Source organism: Microcaecilia unicolor, chromosome 11 (genome assembly GCF_901765095.1).
Source record: "Microcaecilia unicolor chromosome 11, aMicUni1.1, whole genome shotgun sequence".
NCBI classification, from domain to species: Eukaryota; Metazoa; Chordata; class Amphibia; order Gymnophiona; family Siphonopidae; genus Microcaecilia; species Microcaecilia unicolor.
In genome coordinates, this window is record NC_044041.1 from 61525498 (window position 1) to 61542725 (window position 17228).

General features: G+C 42.8%; 1 protein-coding gene across 2 annotated transcripts in view; it reads right to left on the reverse strand.

Annotated features, from left to right (window-relative positions):
- The window catches only part of BCR (BCR activator of RhoGEF and GTPase), an 80139-nt gene that overhangs the window by 33638 nt on the left and 29273 nt on the right, over window positions 1–17228 (reverse strand). For both annotated transcript variants that reach the window (XR_003943758.1, XM_030218006.1), the window contains exons 6-16: window positions 11925–11985; window positions 11601–11653; window positions 11352–11492; window positions 10848–10969; window positions 10602–10770; window positions 9230–9349; window positions 8723–8798; window positions 8098–8202; window positions 7794–7868; window positions 7610–7707; window positions 1747–1878 (exon numbers count right to left, since the gene is read on the reverse strand). Coding sequence is in view for 1 of the 2 variants with exons in the window: in XM_030218006.1 (XP_030073866.1) it covers window positions 1747–1878; window positions 7610–7707; window positions 7794–7868; window positions 8098–8202; window positions 8723–8798; window positions 9230–9349; window positions 10602–10770; window positions 10848–10969; window positions 11352–11492; window positions 11601–11653; window positions 11925–11985 (1152 nt within the window). In the remaining variant the exon portion in view is untranslated. The remainder of the gene's footprint in view (window positions 1–1746; window positions 1879–7609; window positions 7708–7793; window positions 7869–8097; window positions 8203–8722; window positions 8799–9229; window positions 9350–10601; window positions 10771–10847; window positions 10970–11351; window positions 11493–11600; window positions 11654–11924; window positions 11986–17228) is intronic.

Sequence of the window (17228 nt, forward strand, 5' to 3'; positions counted from 1 at the left end):
CTGCACCGACCACACTTTTTGAATCTGCTCGGGACCTTCGAGGACACTGACGGAAAAATCGCGTCGGCGAAGTCAAAGTCGTCGATGGTGGCAGTGAAAAGCACACCCGAAAAAGAAACGACCGCGCGGCCACAACAAGGCGCCCCCGCGGCTAAAGACGACGAGGGGACAAACTAACTTTTTTTTTTTTTTTTTTTTTTAACACAGAAAATAAAGAAAAGCGCCGCGAACGTGCACGAAAAAAGAAAAAAAGCTTGCGGCTAGGCCGCGATCCGGTTTCTGGGGCTGACAAAGAGAGAGACGATAACACGTCTCTCCCCAGCGCGGAATCGAAAAAAACTGAGCGGGAACGGTCGCGCACGGGCGGGAAGACAGCCGCGCATGCGCGGTGGGCGTGCCCTGCGTGCGGAACCGCCTGCAAAGTTTTTGTTCCGGTTGGTGGGGGCTGCCGTGGACGTCAACCCAGTTGTGAGAACAAGCAGCCTGCTTGTCCTCGGAGAACACAAAAAACTTCACCACCATAATCACACCATACTGTTCCCTTCCTGTCTCACAAAACCTGAAAATTCTAGGAGTCACCATTGATCGAAACCTCACTCGATACCCACGTGAAAAACATGACGAAAAAGATGTTCTACACCATGTGGAAACTTAAAAGAGTAAAACCTTTCTTCCCGAGATACATCTTCCGTACCCTGGTACAGTCAATGGTAATAAGTCATCTGGACTACTGCAATGCACTATACGTCGGATGCAAAGAACAGACAATCAAAAAACTCCAAACTGCCAAGAATACAGCTGCCAGACTCATATTTGGAAAAACTAAATATGAAAGTGCAAAACCCCTAAGAAAGAAACTTCACTGGCTTCCACTTAAGGAACGCATTGCGTTCAAGATCTGCACGATTGTACACAAAATCATTCATGCAGACGCCCCAATCTACATGCTAAACCTAGTGGACCTACCGTCCAGAAACGCCACAAGATCATCCCACAAATTTCTCAACTTGCACTACCCCAGCTGCAAAGGACTTAAATACAAGCTGATGCATGCCACTACCTTATCTTATATGAGCACGCAGATATGGAATGCATTACCCACAGACTTAAAAGCAATCAATGAAACAACTATTTTTCGAAAATCTCTGAAAACATTCTTCTTCAACAAGGCCTACAATGAGAGCCTACCACCTCACTAACCCGCTCAATTATGAACGCCCACCTTCTGTAACTACCCCAATCACTCTCTTCCTTCTTCTCTCTTCCCTTACTTGATCGCTACACATTACTAACTGTATCTGATATCCTGAAATGACAATATCAACAAATCTATGTAAGCCACATTGAGCCTGCAAATAGGTGGGGGAATGTGGGATACAAGTGCAATAAATAAATAAATACATTTGGGAACCACTGATATATAGAATAATATTAAATATCCCCCCCATCAAGCTCTTCCTTTCAAAGACAGATCCCTCCCTCCTATGCTACCAGTGTCTCTCTCCAGAACACTGCCTACCCACCAGTTGTCTGCTGGGTTCTCAAAGTCTCTCCATAACCAATACCCATCTCCTGTAGAAGGATGCTCTCCTCAATGACCTCCAATCTTTATTTTCAATTACATCTATCCCCATTCTATCCAAATCCATGGGAGCCTGTTCTCCCCAGCATTCCAGCTCTGTTACAGGAGAAGGCAAAGAGTCTCTATTATTAGATATCTCATCTCCCAATCTCTTAACATCTCACCTGGATCTGCCCTTTGCCCATGATTCGGTCTGTGATCTCACCATCTTCTTTGGAGAGCTTGGACTTATTGCAACATTTCTCATAGCAGAGAATCCGCAGGGTCTGTGAGCCTTCCAGCTCGATCTCAAACTCCTACAACATTAGAGAAATAAGAACAGCTGAAAGCCCTGTAAGAAATGGCATGCTAAGCCATAAGATTAAACAGTGTAATATGGGGACACAAAAGAAGGGTGAAGTGTGGGGACACAAAAAGAGGACAATGAAGAAGGGTGACACATCTCTGTCACATCCCTAATCTTGGGTGAGAGAAGCCTAACCTCTCACACTGCAGCTAGGTTGCCCTCATGCCTAGAGCAATTATTTAGTTTAATTTGACTACTTAATCCTCTTAACCAACCACGAGTTCAAGGTGGAATTCAATTTAACCATACTATAATTCAAGCCTTGACCATATCAAGATTAGACTACTACAATGTTTTGTACCTTGGGATTGGGGTATCCAGGTGCAAGGCATTGCAAATTGTACAGAATGCAGCATCTAGGATGATTGCCGGGACAACCAAAAGAGAACACATTACACCTGTTTAAAGAACCTTCATTGGCTTCTTATCAATTTTCACATACAGTTTAAGATCTTATGATTAGTTCACCAAATACTGTATCTTGATGCCCCATGGCATTTAAAACAGTTGTCAATTTATCAACCTAGGCATAATTTAAGATCTGAATCAGCTATGCATTTGTCTAACGGCAGTTGTCACGATACACATGACTTAAGTACCAGAATGTCTGTGTTTTCGGTAGTGTAAGTCAAGACTGAAATGTATAAAACAGCTATTTGTACAGACTTTTCATATAGTATAACAGTAAATGGATGGCATGTGAAAAGAAAGGTTGATGAGAAACTTTTAAGCATTAACTGTACATTATATTAAGAGTCTGACGATAATGTATAGTTGATGTGATGTATTTTAACCAGTTTTTTTATTTAATGGTATGCTTTTGTTGTAATCTTCTTAGGATTTTATGCAGACTAGAAATTACAAAATAAATAAAATACATCAGCAAATAATTATAGAAAATTAGCAATATAAAAAGAAATGACACGTGCCCAGACAGATGTGTGAGGAGAGCACTCCCTTCAACCAGCTAAAGATTAGCAGGCACCCACTTCTACCTTTGCGCCTTCAGAGACGTTAAGCTACAATAAAATTCTGAAGATGACCATGAGGCATAGAGCAGTAAGTATGAAGGACTACACATATGTCAGTAATTAATACAATGAAGGAGAATAAAGGCTCCAAGATGGTAGCAGGCAAGTCCAATAGCAAGGTACTGGGATCTTGAGAACATACAGTTTTAGATGCTCATAACAACTCACTTGTTATAATGGATCAGACCAAATGTCCATCCACTTTCCAACAATAGCCATCCAAATCACAACTACCTAGAAGGATCACAAAAACAAGATTCTATGCTACTTTCCCGAGTTCTACTTAATAACATTTTATGATTTACTCCAGGAATTTCTTCAAATCATTTTTAAACCCAACTACAATAACTGTTTTTAGCACATTCTACAGCAATGAGTTATAGAGCTTAACTTTACTCAGTGGCGTAGCTAGGGTAGTTGACACCCGGGGCCGGTCATTTTTTAACAACCCCCCCCCCCCCCCCCCCCCTGAAATCCAGTACTAGGCATACCGAGAATACAAAACACTCAGGACCTATAGAGCAATTCTACCATACCATAAGCAGTAATTTGTACGAGTCACACAAGGAAAAGGAATGCATCTTAAACACTACAGTGAGCACTAGAACATCAATTCACCTATTGTAAAACGAAAACAGACAGATTAGTACAGATCGTCGATCCTGCACAGTCAATGCCAACCGAAAGCCATGTCTTTTTCACAAATAGATACACCCTAATCCACTATAGAATAAGTAATCATAAACTTTCTATTTAGACAAAAATTAAACTGAACCCCCGATGCCGGACTCTGCATACAATGCAACACCACAGAAACAGAAAATGTCCTCTAGTACTGTGCAAAATATAAAGACAGCAAATGTAAATTTGAAAAAACTAACAAATACCAATCACCACTTTACAAATTAACAAATAGAAATAAAACAAATATCATCATTTTATTGGACTAATACATTTAGCTTTCAGAGGCCAAAACCTCCTTCCTCAGGTCAATTCAGTATAGTACTGTTAGTGTCCTATCCTGACCTGAGGAAGGGGGTTTTGTTCTCTGAAAGTAAAATGTATTAAAATTAGTCCAATAAAAAGATTACCTTATTTACATGTTCTATTATAAACATTTATTAACACAGCTACAATACTACTTTATCCTAAAGCAAAAAAATAAAAATATATATTTACAGTTCGTTGTCTCTGGTTTCTGCTTTCCTCATCTTTTCACTGTCTTCCTTCTATCCAGCATCTGTCTTCGCGCTCTCTCTCTGCCATCCAGTGTCTGCCCCTTCCATCCACTGCCCTCTCTCCCTTCCATCCACTTCTGCCCCTTCCATGCACCATCTGCCCCAGTCTGCCATCTCTCTCTCCCCCTTCCATCAACATCTGCCCTCTATCTCTGCCCCTTCCATCCACCATTTGCCCCAGTCTGCCCTCTTTCTCTCTCCCCTTCCACCCACCATCTGCCCTTTCTCTCTGCCCCTTCAATCCGTCTGCCCTCCCTCTCCCATCCGTCCAGGGTCTGCCCTCCCATCCAGGATCTGTCCCCTCTCTCTCTGCCCCCTCTTTTCAGCCCCCAGTTCCAGTCCCCTTCATCCACCACATGCCTTGCATCCCCCCCTTTCAGCCCCAGACCCATTTTCCCTCCTGCCCCCTTGTCAGACCCCAGTTCCAGCTTCAGACCCCTTCTCCCATCTGAGCACTCCCCTCCCCCCCAATCCCCTTCTCCCCTCTCTGAGCACCCCCACCCTCCCTAATCCCCTTTAAGCACCCCTCTGAGCTCCCCCACCCCTCCCCAATCCCCTTCTCCCCTCTCTGAGCTCGCCCACCCTCCCTAATCCCCTTTAAGCACCCCTCTGAGCTCCCCCACCCCTCCCCAATCCCCTTCTCCCCTCTCTGAGCTCCCCCACCCTCCCTAATCCCCTTTAAGCACCCCTCTGAGGTCCCCCACCCTTCCCCAATCCCCTTCTCCCCTCTCTGAGCTCCCCCACCCTCCCTAATCCCCTTTAAGCACCCCTCTGAGGTCCCCCACCCTTCCCCAATCCCCTTTCTCCCCTCTCTGAGCTCGCCCACCCTCCCTAATCCCCTTTAAGCACCCCTCTGAGCTCCCCCACCCTTCCCCAATCCCCTTCTCCCCTCTCTGAGCTCTCCCACCCTCCCTAATCCCCTTTAAGCACCCCTCTGAGCGCCCCCACCCCTCCCCAATCCCCTTCTCCCCTCTGAATCCCCCCCCCCGACCCGAGATCCGTTCTCCTACCCTGTCCTGCTTTAAAAAAATTGTTTTCGACGCGCCGGAAAGTGGCAGGCGCCTCGCGTCTGCCCTGCTATTAAAGAAGATCTCACTGACGTCGTCGTCCTTCCCACAATGAGTCCCGCCCGCCCTCGCGGTAATAGGAAGTTGTCTCAGAGGGGGGCGGGACTCAATGTGGGAAGGGCGACGACGTCAGCGAGATCTTCTTTACTAGCAGGGCAGACGCGAGGCGCGCTGCCTGCCACTCTCTGGCGCTTCCAAAAAAAAAAAAAAAAAAAAAATTTAAAGGCGGAGCAGCGGGAGCGGAGCACCCCCTCACCCGATGACACCCGGGGTGGACAGCCCCCACTGCCCCGCCCTTGCTATTCCACTGACTTTACTGATGTCTTCCCAGAAACAAATATGTTGACTGAAAAAAATATTTTCTCCAATTTGTTTTAAATATAGTACTTAAGTCAGAAGCATAGTTAGGTGGGTTGCTAGGGGAGCAGCTGCTCCCCCAAAAGGACTTCCAACAGTGCCGGCGCCTACTTTTAACGCAATCCACCATGTTTAAAATACGTGTTATGTATGTATGTATGCTGATGTATGTTCTTATAAGCATGTATTGTTTTAAAACTAATAAAGTCTTAAAATACATGCTGTCGGCAGTTCACTCTCCGTTCACCCCGCACCCTCAACCTGGCTACACTATTGAACTTAGTAACTTTAAGGTGTGTCCCCCTAGTCTATTTTGAGATATGGTGACCAGAATTTCACACAGTACTCAAAGGTGTGGTTGCACTACAGAACAATACCCACAAGTGAACTACAAACTACAGACAGTCCACAAAGAAAAATGTTTAATGGCAGGAGAAAAAGGCCTCAGACGTCGCAAAGGATTCCTACTGTCTCTACCAATGACAGGTTACAGTAACTAGCTTTTAGTGACTACTGAAATCACGTGTCAAAAGACTCCTTGCCAATAACGGGAAAACTCAATATATACTGTGCTTCACAGTCTTCAATTCAATCTTGCTTCACAGACATCAAAACCACAGCAGCAGTATTGGTGCAAAGACTGCAAAACCAATGAAACTTATCTCAAACTTATATCCCAACAGCCACCCATTTTGCCATAGCTTCTTCTAGGGATATCAGTCAGTTACTAGAAGTATTTGCTCTCTCATCTTTCTGTAGCTAAGAGAGTGTTTCTCAGAATCACAGGAACGCAGTGCGCCTGAATGTTTCACTTTTGACAGTTAATTCATAAGAACATAATAGCCATAGTGGGTCAGACCAATGGTCCATCTAGCCCAATATCCTGCTTCCAACAGTGGTCAATCCAGATCACAAGCTCCTGACAGAAACCCAAGTAGCAACATTCAATGCTCCCAATCCCAGGGCAAGCAGTGGCTTCCCTATGTCTATCGCAATGGCAGACTTAACTTTTCCTCCAGGAACTTGTCCAAACCTTTTTTTAAATCCAGATACGCTAACCGCTGTACTTTTTGAGAGAGTAAAAAATTTGATTCACTTCTACTCGTTCTACACCACTCAGGATTTTGTAGACCTCAATCATATCTCCCTCCAGCCGTCTCTCTTTCAAGCTGAAGAGACCTAACCTTTTTAGCCTTTCCTCATATGAGAGGAGTTCCATCCCCTTTATCATTTTGCTCGCTCTTCTTTGACCCTTTTCTAATTCAGTAAAAAAAATTATTTTTGAGATATGGCGAACAGAACTGAATGAAGTACCCAAGGGGAGGTTGCACCACGGAGTGATACAAGGCATACCATCCCTTTCCCTAATAAATCCTAGCATCCTGTTTGATTTTTGGCCGCTGCTGCAACTAAAGATAGACCAATCCCCAATATTCAAAACCATTTAACTGGCCACGGACAACACCTGGCTAGTTAAATGGTACTATCCGCGAATTTTCAGCAGGACATGGCCTGCCATAACCCGCTGAAAATTTGTGGTTAACGGCTAGCAAGTTATATCTGGTGCTTTGGTTGTACAGCACGTTGGATCCACCCCTACTTCCTTGCTTTGCTGCTGTGGGTGTTGGATTACACATGGGTCTTAATCGTTCATTGAATTTGATATACCGCTCTTTTGTCAGGCAAGTCAAAGCAGTTAACAATAAATAATAAAGAGAAAGGCTTTAAATAACCTACCAGTTAAAGTGGTGGAGGCTAGTGCTATAGCAGAATATAGACATACTGGGGCAGTTAGAGGGCAGCAATTCAAACAAGGATGACAGGTGGAGCAAAAGCATGGGAGAAGCTGGTGGCGATTTATGTATAAGAATTTATGTAATGACCAGAGAAGAAGGATTTCAACTACACCAACTTGCTCAGCAAGCTGTCTGTATCTGCCATCATTTTCAAGGTATATAATTAAAAAAAAAAACAAAAAGCCACCTTACCTCATTCCAATTGGGATCAGATGTGTCCCTATACACTCGTGTTTTGGCCTTGTTCACAAAATAGCCGAAGGAATCCACCTCTAGGGTACAGTACAGATCTGCAGGTCAGACACAAGAATACACTGACACCATACTGCAGCAGAACTGAGAGTCCACTCCAAAGACCAGCATATCTACAACTTACTTGAGCTTTGTCGGAATCCAGAGGCTGAATGAACGATGACATTCAGAAATCCATATAACCCAGGGGATTCATCATCTGTGGGAAAGCAAGAGAGAGAAAAAAAGCAAGTGAATCTTATACAACTGGGAAAATGTACCCAGCCCTCAGAACAAGCTAATCCTAGAGGGGAAAGAAAAGGTAAGACTAAGACCACTAGTCTTAGAAGAAAGATGACCTGCCTACCCTCTTTAATAATGGTGAGTGGGACATGGTGACCTGCCTACCATCTTTATTCATGGTGAGTGAGATGTGGGGACCCGCTTACCCTCTTTATTGATGGTTAGTGGGATATGATGCACTGTTTGCAGTTTAACACATGAGTTTGTCAGCATCTGCAGCTCTAGAGAAGTTAGTGAAAAACTTTTAAAGCCTGTAAGGGAAGTTGAAAGGATAAATTTAAATACTGCACAAAAACTTAAATTTAATTCCCTTTCCATCAAACTCGGGCTATCAAAAACAGCGGCATTTTAGCATATGAAAAAGCATAATGCAGGAATGAGTACTACAATGTCAGAAAATGAAAGGAAAAGAGGGCAAAATGCAGTAGATTATGGGAAAAATGAATGGGAGGCCAAGAAAGAAGATGAGAGTATGGAGATTGGAGGCACTGAAGGATTAATATAGCTTAATGTTAATCTCTGCATCCATTCATGTACTGAATGATACACAGTTAACACACCAAGTGGTAAATATTACACTATAGCATTTCTAAAGGTTGACCAAAGCAGCACTTCAATGTTCACTCCCTTATCCTCCAACAATTTAGTTGGCAAGACATCTAGTCTATAGGTGCCACGTCCACAAGTCTCAAACAATGCTGAGTTAGCAATCAAAGTATGGCACCCTCACCAACAATTGTTGAGCGTCTTCCCACCTTGTAAAGCACTTACATTTCTTCTGCTGTTCCAGGATGCTCTCCCTCCACTCGGCACGCTCATAGTCTGATGATATTAAGAAGGTGTAACTCTACAGACAGTATAGAGCACAATTTTCAAAATTAAGAGGAGCAAATAGGCCAAAATAATGCAACTATTATTTCCAATGAACAGATATTTTGTTGAAACTTAAATTGGTAGCAGACCACAAATATCCACATTAGGAGTAGAAGCCTAATGGTTAGTGCAGCGGGTTTTAATCCTGGGGAACTGGGTTCGATTCTCACTGCAGCTCGTGACCCTGGACAAGTCACTTAACCTTCCATTGCCCGAGGTACAAAAAAAAAAAAAAAACCACCTTAGATTGCAAGCCCACTAAGGACAGAGATTAGTGCTATAGAAATGATTAGTAGTAGTCATAGAATAAGGGTAACCACAGGTATAGAGAAGTGTAAAAAAACAACAACAAAAAACCCCACACACACTCACAGGTTGTCGTCAAACAGGTATGTCCCCCCTCACCTTGCCATTCCGGTTCAGGAACCTGAAGGCCATGTTAGGAGACATCAGCAGCAGTAGCGATTCTTGCTCTGACAGTTTCTTTTTCATCCTCTCGATTACCTTACTGCCCTTGTTAGCTCTCTGTGAAAAAGACAAGTTTACATTTCAAGTTTATTAATTACTTTCTATCTGGCAATACAGATGCACCATCTAGGCGGCTTACATTCTAGTAACAAAAATGTGATTCACACAGAATGAGAGCTAAGGAGTAGAACTACAATAAGAAAAAGAAAAGATGGGGAAAGGTACATACAAAAGGGACGCTCTAATACTTTCCAGCAGTTAACAAAGAGAATTATAAGAAACAAAGGGAAAGTCAGCAAAAAGCATCGGTGAAAAGAAAAAAGTCTTCAAATCTATTTTAAATTGTGTGAGGAACGTTTGTAACCATAAGTGAAGTGGCAACAGGTTCCACAAATATGAACCCTGAACAGAGAATACAGATCCCCTAATACACTCATGAATTATCTTTCTATGGTCAGGTACTATATATTCTGGGCAAGAGATCTAAGGGAATGGGATGGCATATAGTGAGTAAGGTAACAAGAAAGGTAAGCTGGCTCCCCTGTGTGTAATATTTTAAAAACCAAAGTAGTAGTTTATGTGTTAACCTGTGCACAATAAGTAACCAATGGGCCGCTTTAAGATTGGGGTGGGAGGTAATATGGGCAAATTTCACAATCCCATTAATAAGTTGAATTGCCATATTTTGCAACAGTTGCAGCCTCTGAAGATCCCTAATCTTGAACTCTTCTATAGAGAAAATTATAATAATCCAATTGATTAATAACTAATGAGTGAACATTCAAAGCCTGAGGCTGCAATAAAGTCCAAACAGATTTAATAAGGCGTAATTTGTAGAAAGACAAGGCTCAAAGTACAGACTTCTGCTGAAATCGCTCATCAAAACAAGAAAATCAGAGTCACACATGCATTGTAAAGGGAAACACACAAGACACTCTCTTCAAACAGTCTGTGAAATTTTGCGGATTCTAAATGTTGTGCACAGAGTGTGTGTGCAGAATCTGAAATTGTGTATGCAGATTTCTTCCCCAAAGCATAGCATACAAAGTTTTAGCCCATGCAGTATTCTGTCCAAGGGAAGGGAGAAGATGATTTTATGCTTACACTATTCTGGCCCAGGGGAAAGGGGTGGAAGATCTATCCCTTACACCATCCTGCCTCGGTTAGAGAGGGGAGAAACAGAATGGCAGTTTCAGTTCCTGCACAACCCTGTTGCCATGGATTGGGGGGGGGGGGGGTGCAATTTTTACACAGCTGCTGTGTCTTGTCCCATGTGGGATCTGGTTTGCTTTGTTGTAATCCTTTTCACCTTTTCCCTCTGTATATCATTCTTCAGCTGCGATATCTTCATCTTCATGGCCTCCAGTTCCTCCTCTGGCACCATTGGAATATTAGGGATTCCTTCTATTTCATCTAACATCTGGAAGCTCAGATCCGTGAGTGGAATGTACCATTTACAATCATACTGCTGATTCCTCCTACAAAAGAAAGGAAAGTATAAAAGGTGGGAGAGGACGACATAGGGCAAGGTGGAACATATGAAGGAACAACTTACCCTCCTATCTGCTTCTTCATTTTGGCACACAGACACAAGTCTGTAAAGAGAAAAACGTGGCGCAGCTTCCGGGCTCCTTCCACCAACTCCACCATAAAGCTGTCCTTCAGGAGCTGCCGGTGCTGTGGGAAGAGCAGACAAAGTAAGGACAGCAAACACACAGAATAACACAACAGGCATGCTGCCCCATTCCAGCACTCTTACTCTGCTCACACCACAGGACAGAAGTGTCTCCAAGACAATCGGCCAGGAATAACTGAATATCTCCAAGAGCAATGGTTCTCAATCTCGTTCTAGGGGGCTTCCAGCCAATTAGGTTTCACAGTATATCCACAAAGAAAACATATGAAATAAATTTGCATGAAAAGAGGTAGAGCAGAACATGCAAATTTATCTCATTGTGGACATCCTGTAAACAAAACTAGCTGGGAGGAATTCCACACACTAGGTATGAAGCCACTGTCCTAGACCCAGCAACCCAAACACGCCCATCTACAAAGTCACCTCTCCTTTCTTCACAGTCATAGACTGCCTACGAGGAGTGATGTCCTCATTGATGCTAGACAGGAAGTTTTGAGATATACGCAGAGCGTCCTGTAGCAGGGGGTGGTCCGGGTGGCTTGCTGGAGTGTGTTTCAGCAGATCCTATGAACCCCAAAATAAAGAGGCAGAAACAGTGAGAGGTGGAAATGCCACAAAGGCCAGTCTCAACCCATTCTATGCAGGTTTGTCTTGTTCCCAAATTTTACTCACATGAAGAACCAGTGTACTGCGTGTCACTCGATCAACAGGCTTGTACAGCAGAGCTGTGGAGAGAAAACGGAACTTAAGCTTACCAACCACACACATTGGGGGGGGGGGGGGGGGGGGGGGGAAGAAGAGAGAGAGAGAGAGAGAGAGAGAGAGAGAGAGAGAGAGAGAGAGAGAGAGACTTATACAATCCTCCTCCACCAATTCCCCCTCCTCCCTTACAGGGTATAGAGCTGATCTGCCCTCATAATCCCTCATAGGCTTTCTGACCCAACCCTACTACTGGTCATTAAAGTCATGGTGCAGAAAGGACAGAAAGGCTCTCACACTCCAGCGAGTTCTTCGTGGTCTGTTCTTTAGAATCCTTTGTGCTTCTGGCCTTCAGATTCTGGTAATGAGAAAAGAAAAGCGAGACACTGGATCAAGAAAATTTTCTAAAAGCATAAAAATAAAAAATAACCCTCTTGCTTAACCCATCCCTACCAAGCTACACACCTTTTGGAGACTGTGTTTCCAGATGGGCTTGCTTTGCACACACGACAGTAATAAAACCTCACTTTCAAACCAGGATAAGTTTACTGCTACTGCTCACCTTAATAGGTGCACTGTTCCAAACAACTTTCTTCAGAAATTTATGCATTTATAAAGCTTATATACCATCTTTCTGAATATTCATTCAAAACGGCTTACAGTTTCATTAAAATACATAAAACAAAAACCATCTGCCCTCATCTATTCTTTATCTGTTCTATTCTGTGCAACATTTTAGGCAAACCCCTGGTCAAACTATGTTTCAAAAGAATCTCTAGGCAAACAACCCCCACATGGAGGTTGCCTAGTGGTTAGTGCAATGGCCTGAGAACCTGGGTTCAATTCCCACTGCAGCTCCTTGTGACTCTGGGCAAGGCACTTAACCCTCCATTACCCCAGGTACAAAATAAGTACCAGTACAAATGTAAATTGCTTTGATTGTAACCACAGAAAAGCAGTATATCAAGTCCCATCCCCTTTCCCTACATCCTTCTGCAACTTTTGATACTTAACTACTTGCAGGTTTGTTGGGGGGGGGGTTGTTTTTCTTTTAACAGAATCAATACCAATTGTATCTGATATCCTGTAATAACTATGTCATAACACTCTGTAAGCCACATTGAGCCTGCAAATAGGTGGGAAATGTGGGATACAAATGCAATAAATAAATAAAGAAACAAACATGGTAGATGCAAAGGTTTGTGTACTTTAATGCTTTCTTTATGAGAAATGAGAGTTTCCAAACATTTACTCTACCCACATATGACAGTCTTTCTATTCCTGCTTCTGAAATTTTTTTCCACGCTCTTCACTGAAGAACTCTTGTAGCTCAGAAATATTCTCAGGACTTCTTGAGCTCTCTCCAGAGATTTTTAATAATATTAAAAAGACTGAGGACCATTCCAAAACCTTCATCTTTCTTTTATACAAGGACTTCATAGTTGAAGGAGGGTTTTTTCCCCCCCTACCATCTTACTGAAATACCTAACCTCTTTTCATCTTCAATTTCTTCACCGACAGACATTAGCTTCTAGGACATGTTAATTTTGAACTAAATCCACTCTTTCACTTGCAAAATATTTCCTGTGCCACTGCTACCACACAATCCCAAAGCATAATAAAACTACGCCATACTTACAGTTGACAAGGTGGTTTTTCTTTGTCTTCAAATATATCTTGTGGTGGTTGAACAGTTCTTTTTACTTTATTTTTAATTTTAAGCAAAACGTATATATATATATATATATATATATATTTAAAAAAATGTAACAGAGGATCCAAGATGGCAGCAGCACTCTGATCCCAGACCTCTCCTTACCTTGCACATTTTTCTTGATTGGGAAACACAAGGACAGCAGACAGGTCCAACCCTCTCGACCTGTGACGCCTGTTGCATTGGGACCCACCAATACTTTTGTGTAGAGGTCCAGAGCTCAGCCATTGTTGGGAGCTGGCCAGCAGGAACATTCTCTGGATATGAGAGACCAAGAGACCTCCTTTGGCCTACATGTCACGCTAAGCCCCAATGCCAGATTACCACTGCCTCAGCCATGGGCCCAGAGCTCACTGGAACTGCTAACCTTGGTTGCTGGGACAGAAGGTGCCCCACCTCAGAGTGTGTGAGGAGGACTGGTATCATATCGGGACTAGGAAATGGAGCCATGGGTGTTTCGAAGGCTTCTGCCACCGTTGACTTGGCAGAGTCCTCGGTGTTACAGCAGAAGCACCTGGGAGACCCGCAGACGCCTTGTTTTTTGTTTGGGCTTCAGCTCTATTTCTGTACAATAGTGTGATACTTCATTTTGTAAATTTAAAACTGCATAAATAACAAAATGTAAAATTTTTCCTTTGAAAATTTCTAACCATAAAAACTACAACCACCATCCACAATAGTAAGGAAAATACAGGGCCAACTTTGAGAAAATACAATAAGAACAAACCCCAAGAAAGCTATGCAGCCAGTCATTACAGCACTCAATTATTTCCGAGAACCTACATCTAGGTTTTTAGTACATTATGTTTTGATATTAATGCATTATGTATATCATTTTCTGTATACTGCCTAAAGTTTGAGATAGCACAGGATATAAGATTTTATAAATAAACAAAAACAAAAAAAAAAATCCATGAGTTGCTTAGGATCAAAAAAATTAAAAGTAGCTTTTACCTTCAAAAATAAGCATTCGATTACAAGGAAATCTCACAAAATCTGCTCCCAAAGCCCTTGGTTTATAAACCAGAAACTCCCGACACTCTTCTGGATAGCCCTAAACAAATCCTGAAATATATGAACTGCTGATCTAGAAAAACAAAATCATTCACATGCCTGAAGTATAATCAAAGAACAGTGTTCCTATCAGGCTCAAGAGTAAAACGTAGCCACTTGAGCAGTTCTTTTGAGTCATTATTTCCAAGGAAGATTAAAAAAAAAAATTTTCTAATTCATGTATATCCCAGGTCTTTAAAAAAGTACAAAGACCAGGGGTCTCTCAATGAAATTACATGGAACTAATTTTAAAACAAATAGGAGGAAATATTTTTTTACTCAAAGAATAGTTAAGGCTCTGGAACTTGCTGCTGAAGGATGTGGTAACAGCGGTTACCGTATCTGGGTTTAAAAAAAAAAAGATTTGGACAAGTTCCTGGAGGAAAAGCCCACAATCTGATATTGAGAGAGACCTGGAGGAAGCCACTACTTGCCCCGGGATTGGTAGCATGGAATCTTGCTCCTAACTGGATTTCTGTCAGGTACCTGTGCCCTGGATTGGCCACTTATGGAAGGAGAATACTGGGCTAGATAGACCATTGGTCTGACCCAGTATGGCTATTCTTATGTTCTTATGTCTTTCTTGGAGATTCAGGCTACTGAGCTCTAACCAAAGAAGAAAGAGAATCAGCAGAGGTTCCCCCAAATTTTTGTCATATACATTTGAGCCATATCTATTGGCGAGACAAAAAGTGATTTTGGAGAAGTAAAAAAAAAAAAAAAAGTAAATTATTCCTTTATTTTCTAGATATTCTAACTTCTGATGCATAAAACTAATCTCACAATAATATATCCTTCTGTTCTTTAAACAAACAAATAGATAATGAACAGTCAATCTCTTTGAATTTAGAGAGATGTTGTTCCGTGGCCTGGAGCCTGAACTAGCAGTCCCAGCAATATTTCACAAATTTTCAACAACTTTTCCAACCATTGTGATCCATTGTGATATGGATCACCTTAAAAAGAGAGGATAGAACCTCTATACACGTGGGTGTTGTCTACAGACCTCCAAAACAATTGGAGGAACTAGATAAAGACCTGATCGCAGATATTCAAAAGTTGGGAAACAAAAGAGAGGTGCTGTTGCTGGGAGATTTCAATCTGCCGGATGTAGATTGGAAGGTTCCGTCTGCGGAATCGGAAAGAAGTAGAGAGATCGTGGATGCTTTACAAAGCGGTTTGCTCAGACAAATGGTGACGGAACCCACGAGGGAGGGGGCGACACTGGATCTGGTGCTCACAAATGGGGATAGCGTGTCAAATATCCGAGTGGGTGCCCACCTGGGCAGCAGTGACCATCAAACGGTTTTGGTTTGATATTACAGCTAAAGTGGAGAGTGGCCACTCAAAACTCAAAGTTCTGGATTTCAAGCGTGCTGACTTTAGTAAAATGGGGGAATACCTGAGGAAGGAGATGATGGGCTGGGAGGAAATACGAGAAGTGGAAGGACAGTGGTCCAGGCTGAAAGGAAAGTAAGGAAAGTAAATAAAAGCAAGAGAAAAAGGAAACCGATATGGTTCTCCAAGCAAGTGTCTGAGAAAATAAAGGCTAAAGAGCTGGCGTTCCAGAAATACACAAAAACTAAAGAAAAGGAACACGAGGAGGAATACAGGATGAAACTGAAAGAAGCCAAGAGAGAGATACGTTTGGCAAAAGCGCAAGCGGAAGAACAAATGGCTAGAAATGTAAGGAGGGGTGACAAAAATTTCTTCAGGTATATAAGTGAAAGGAGAATGACTAAAAAGGGAATTGTGAGACTAAAAGATACTGCGAACCGCTATGTGGATAATGATGAAAAATAAGCAAATTTGCTAAATAGATACTTTTGTTCTGTTTCCACAGAAGAAAATCCAGGAGAAGGACCGCGATGGACTGCAAAAAGTACAAATGAGATTGAAGTGGATAGAGCACCGTTCACGGAAGAGAGTGTGTATGAACAGCTTGAAAAGCTAAAGGTGGATAAAGCCATGGGACCGGATGGGATCCACCCCAGGATATTCAGTGAGCTCAGAGAGGTTCTGGCGGGTCCTCTTAAAGATTTAACATATCCTTGCAGACGGGAGAGGTTCCGAGGGATTGGAGAACGGCGGAGGTGGTCCCTCTTCACAAGAGTGGTGATAGGGAAGAAGCTGGAAACTACAGGCCGGTAAGCCTCACTTCGGTTATTGGAAAAGTAATGGAAGCGATGCTGAAGGAAAGGATAGTGAATTTCCTGGAAGCCAATAAGTTGCAAGATCCAAGACAACATGGTTTTACCAAAGGGAAATCGTGCCAAACGAATCTCATTGAGTTCTTTGATTAGGTGACAGGAGATTTGAATCAGGGACGAGCTATGGACGTAATCTACTTAGATTTCAGCAAAGCTTTTGACACGGTTCCCCACAGGAGGCTCTTAAATAAACTGGATGGGCTGAAGATAGGACCCGAAGTGGTGAACTGGATTAGGAACTGGTTGACGGACAGAAGCCAGAGGGTGGTGGTGAATGGAATTCGCTCGGAGGGAAAGGTGAGTAGTGGTGTGCCTCAGGGATCGGTGCTGGGACCGATTCTGTTCAATATATTTGTGAGTGACATTGCCGAAGGGTTAGAAGGTAAATTTGCCTATTTGCGGATGATACTAAGATCTGTAACAGAGTGGACACCCGGGAGGGAGTGGAAAACATGATAAAGGATCTGAGGAAGCTAGAAGAATGGTCTACGGTTTGGCAATTAAAATTCAATGCGAAGAAATGTAAAGTGATGCACTTAGGGAATAGAAATCCTCGGGAGATGTATGTGTTAGGCGGGGAGAATCTGATAGATACGGACGGGGAGAGGGATCTTGGGGTGATAG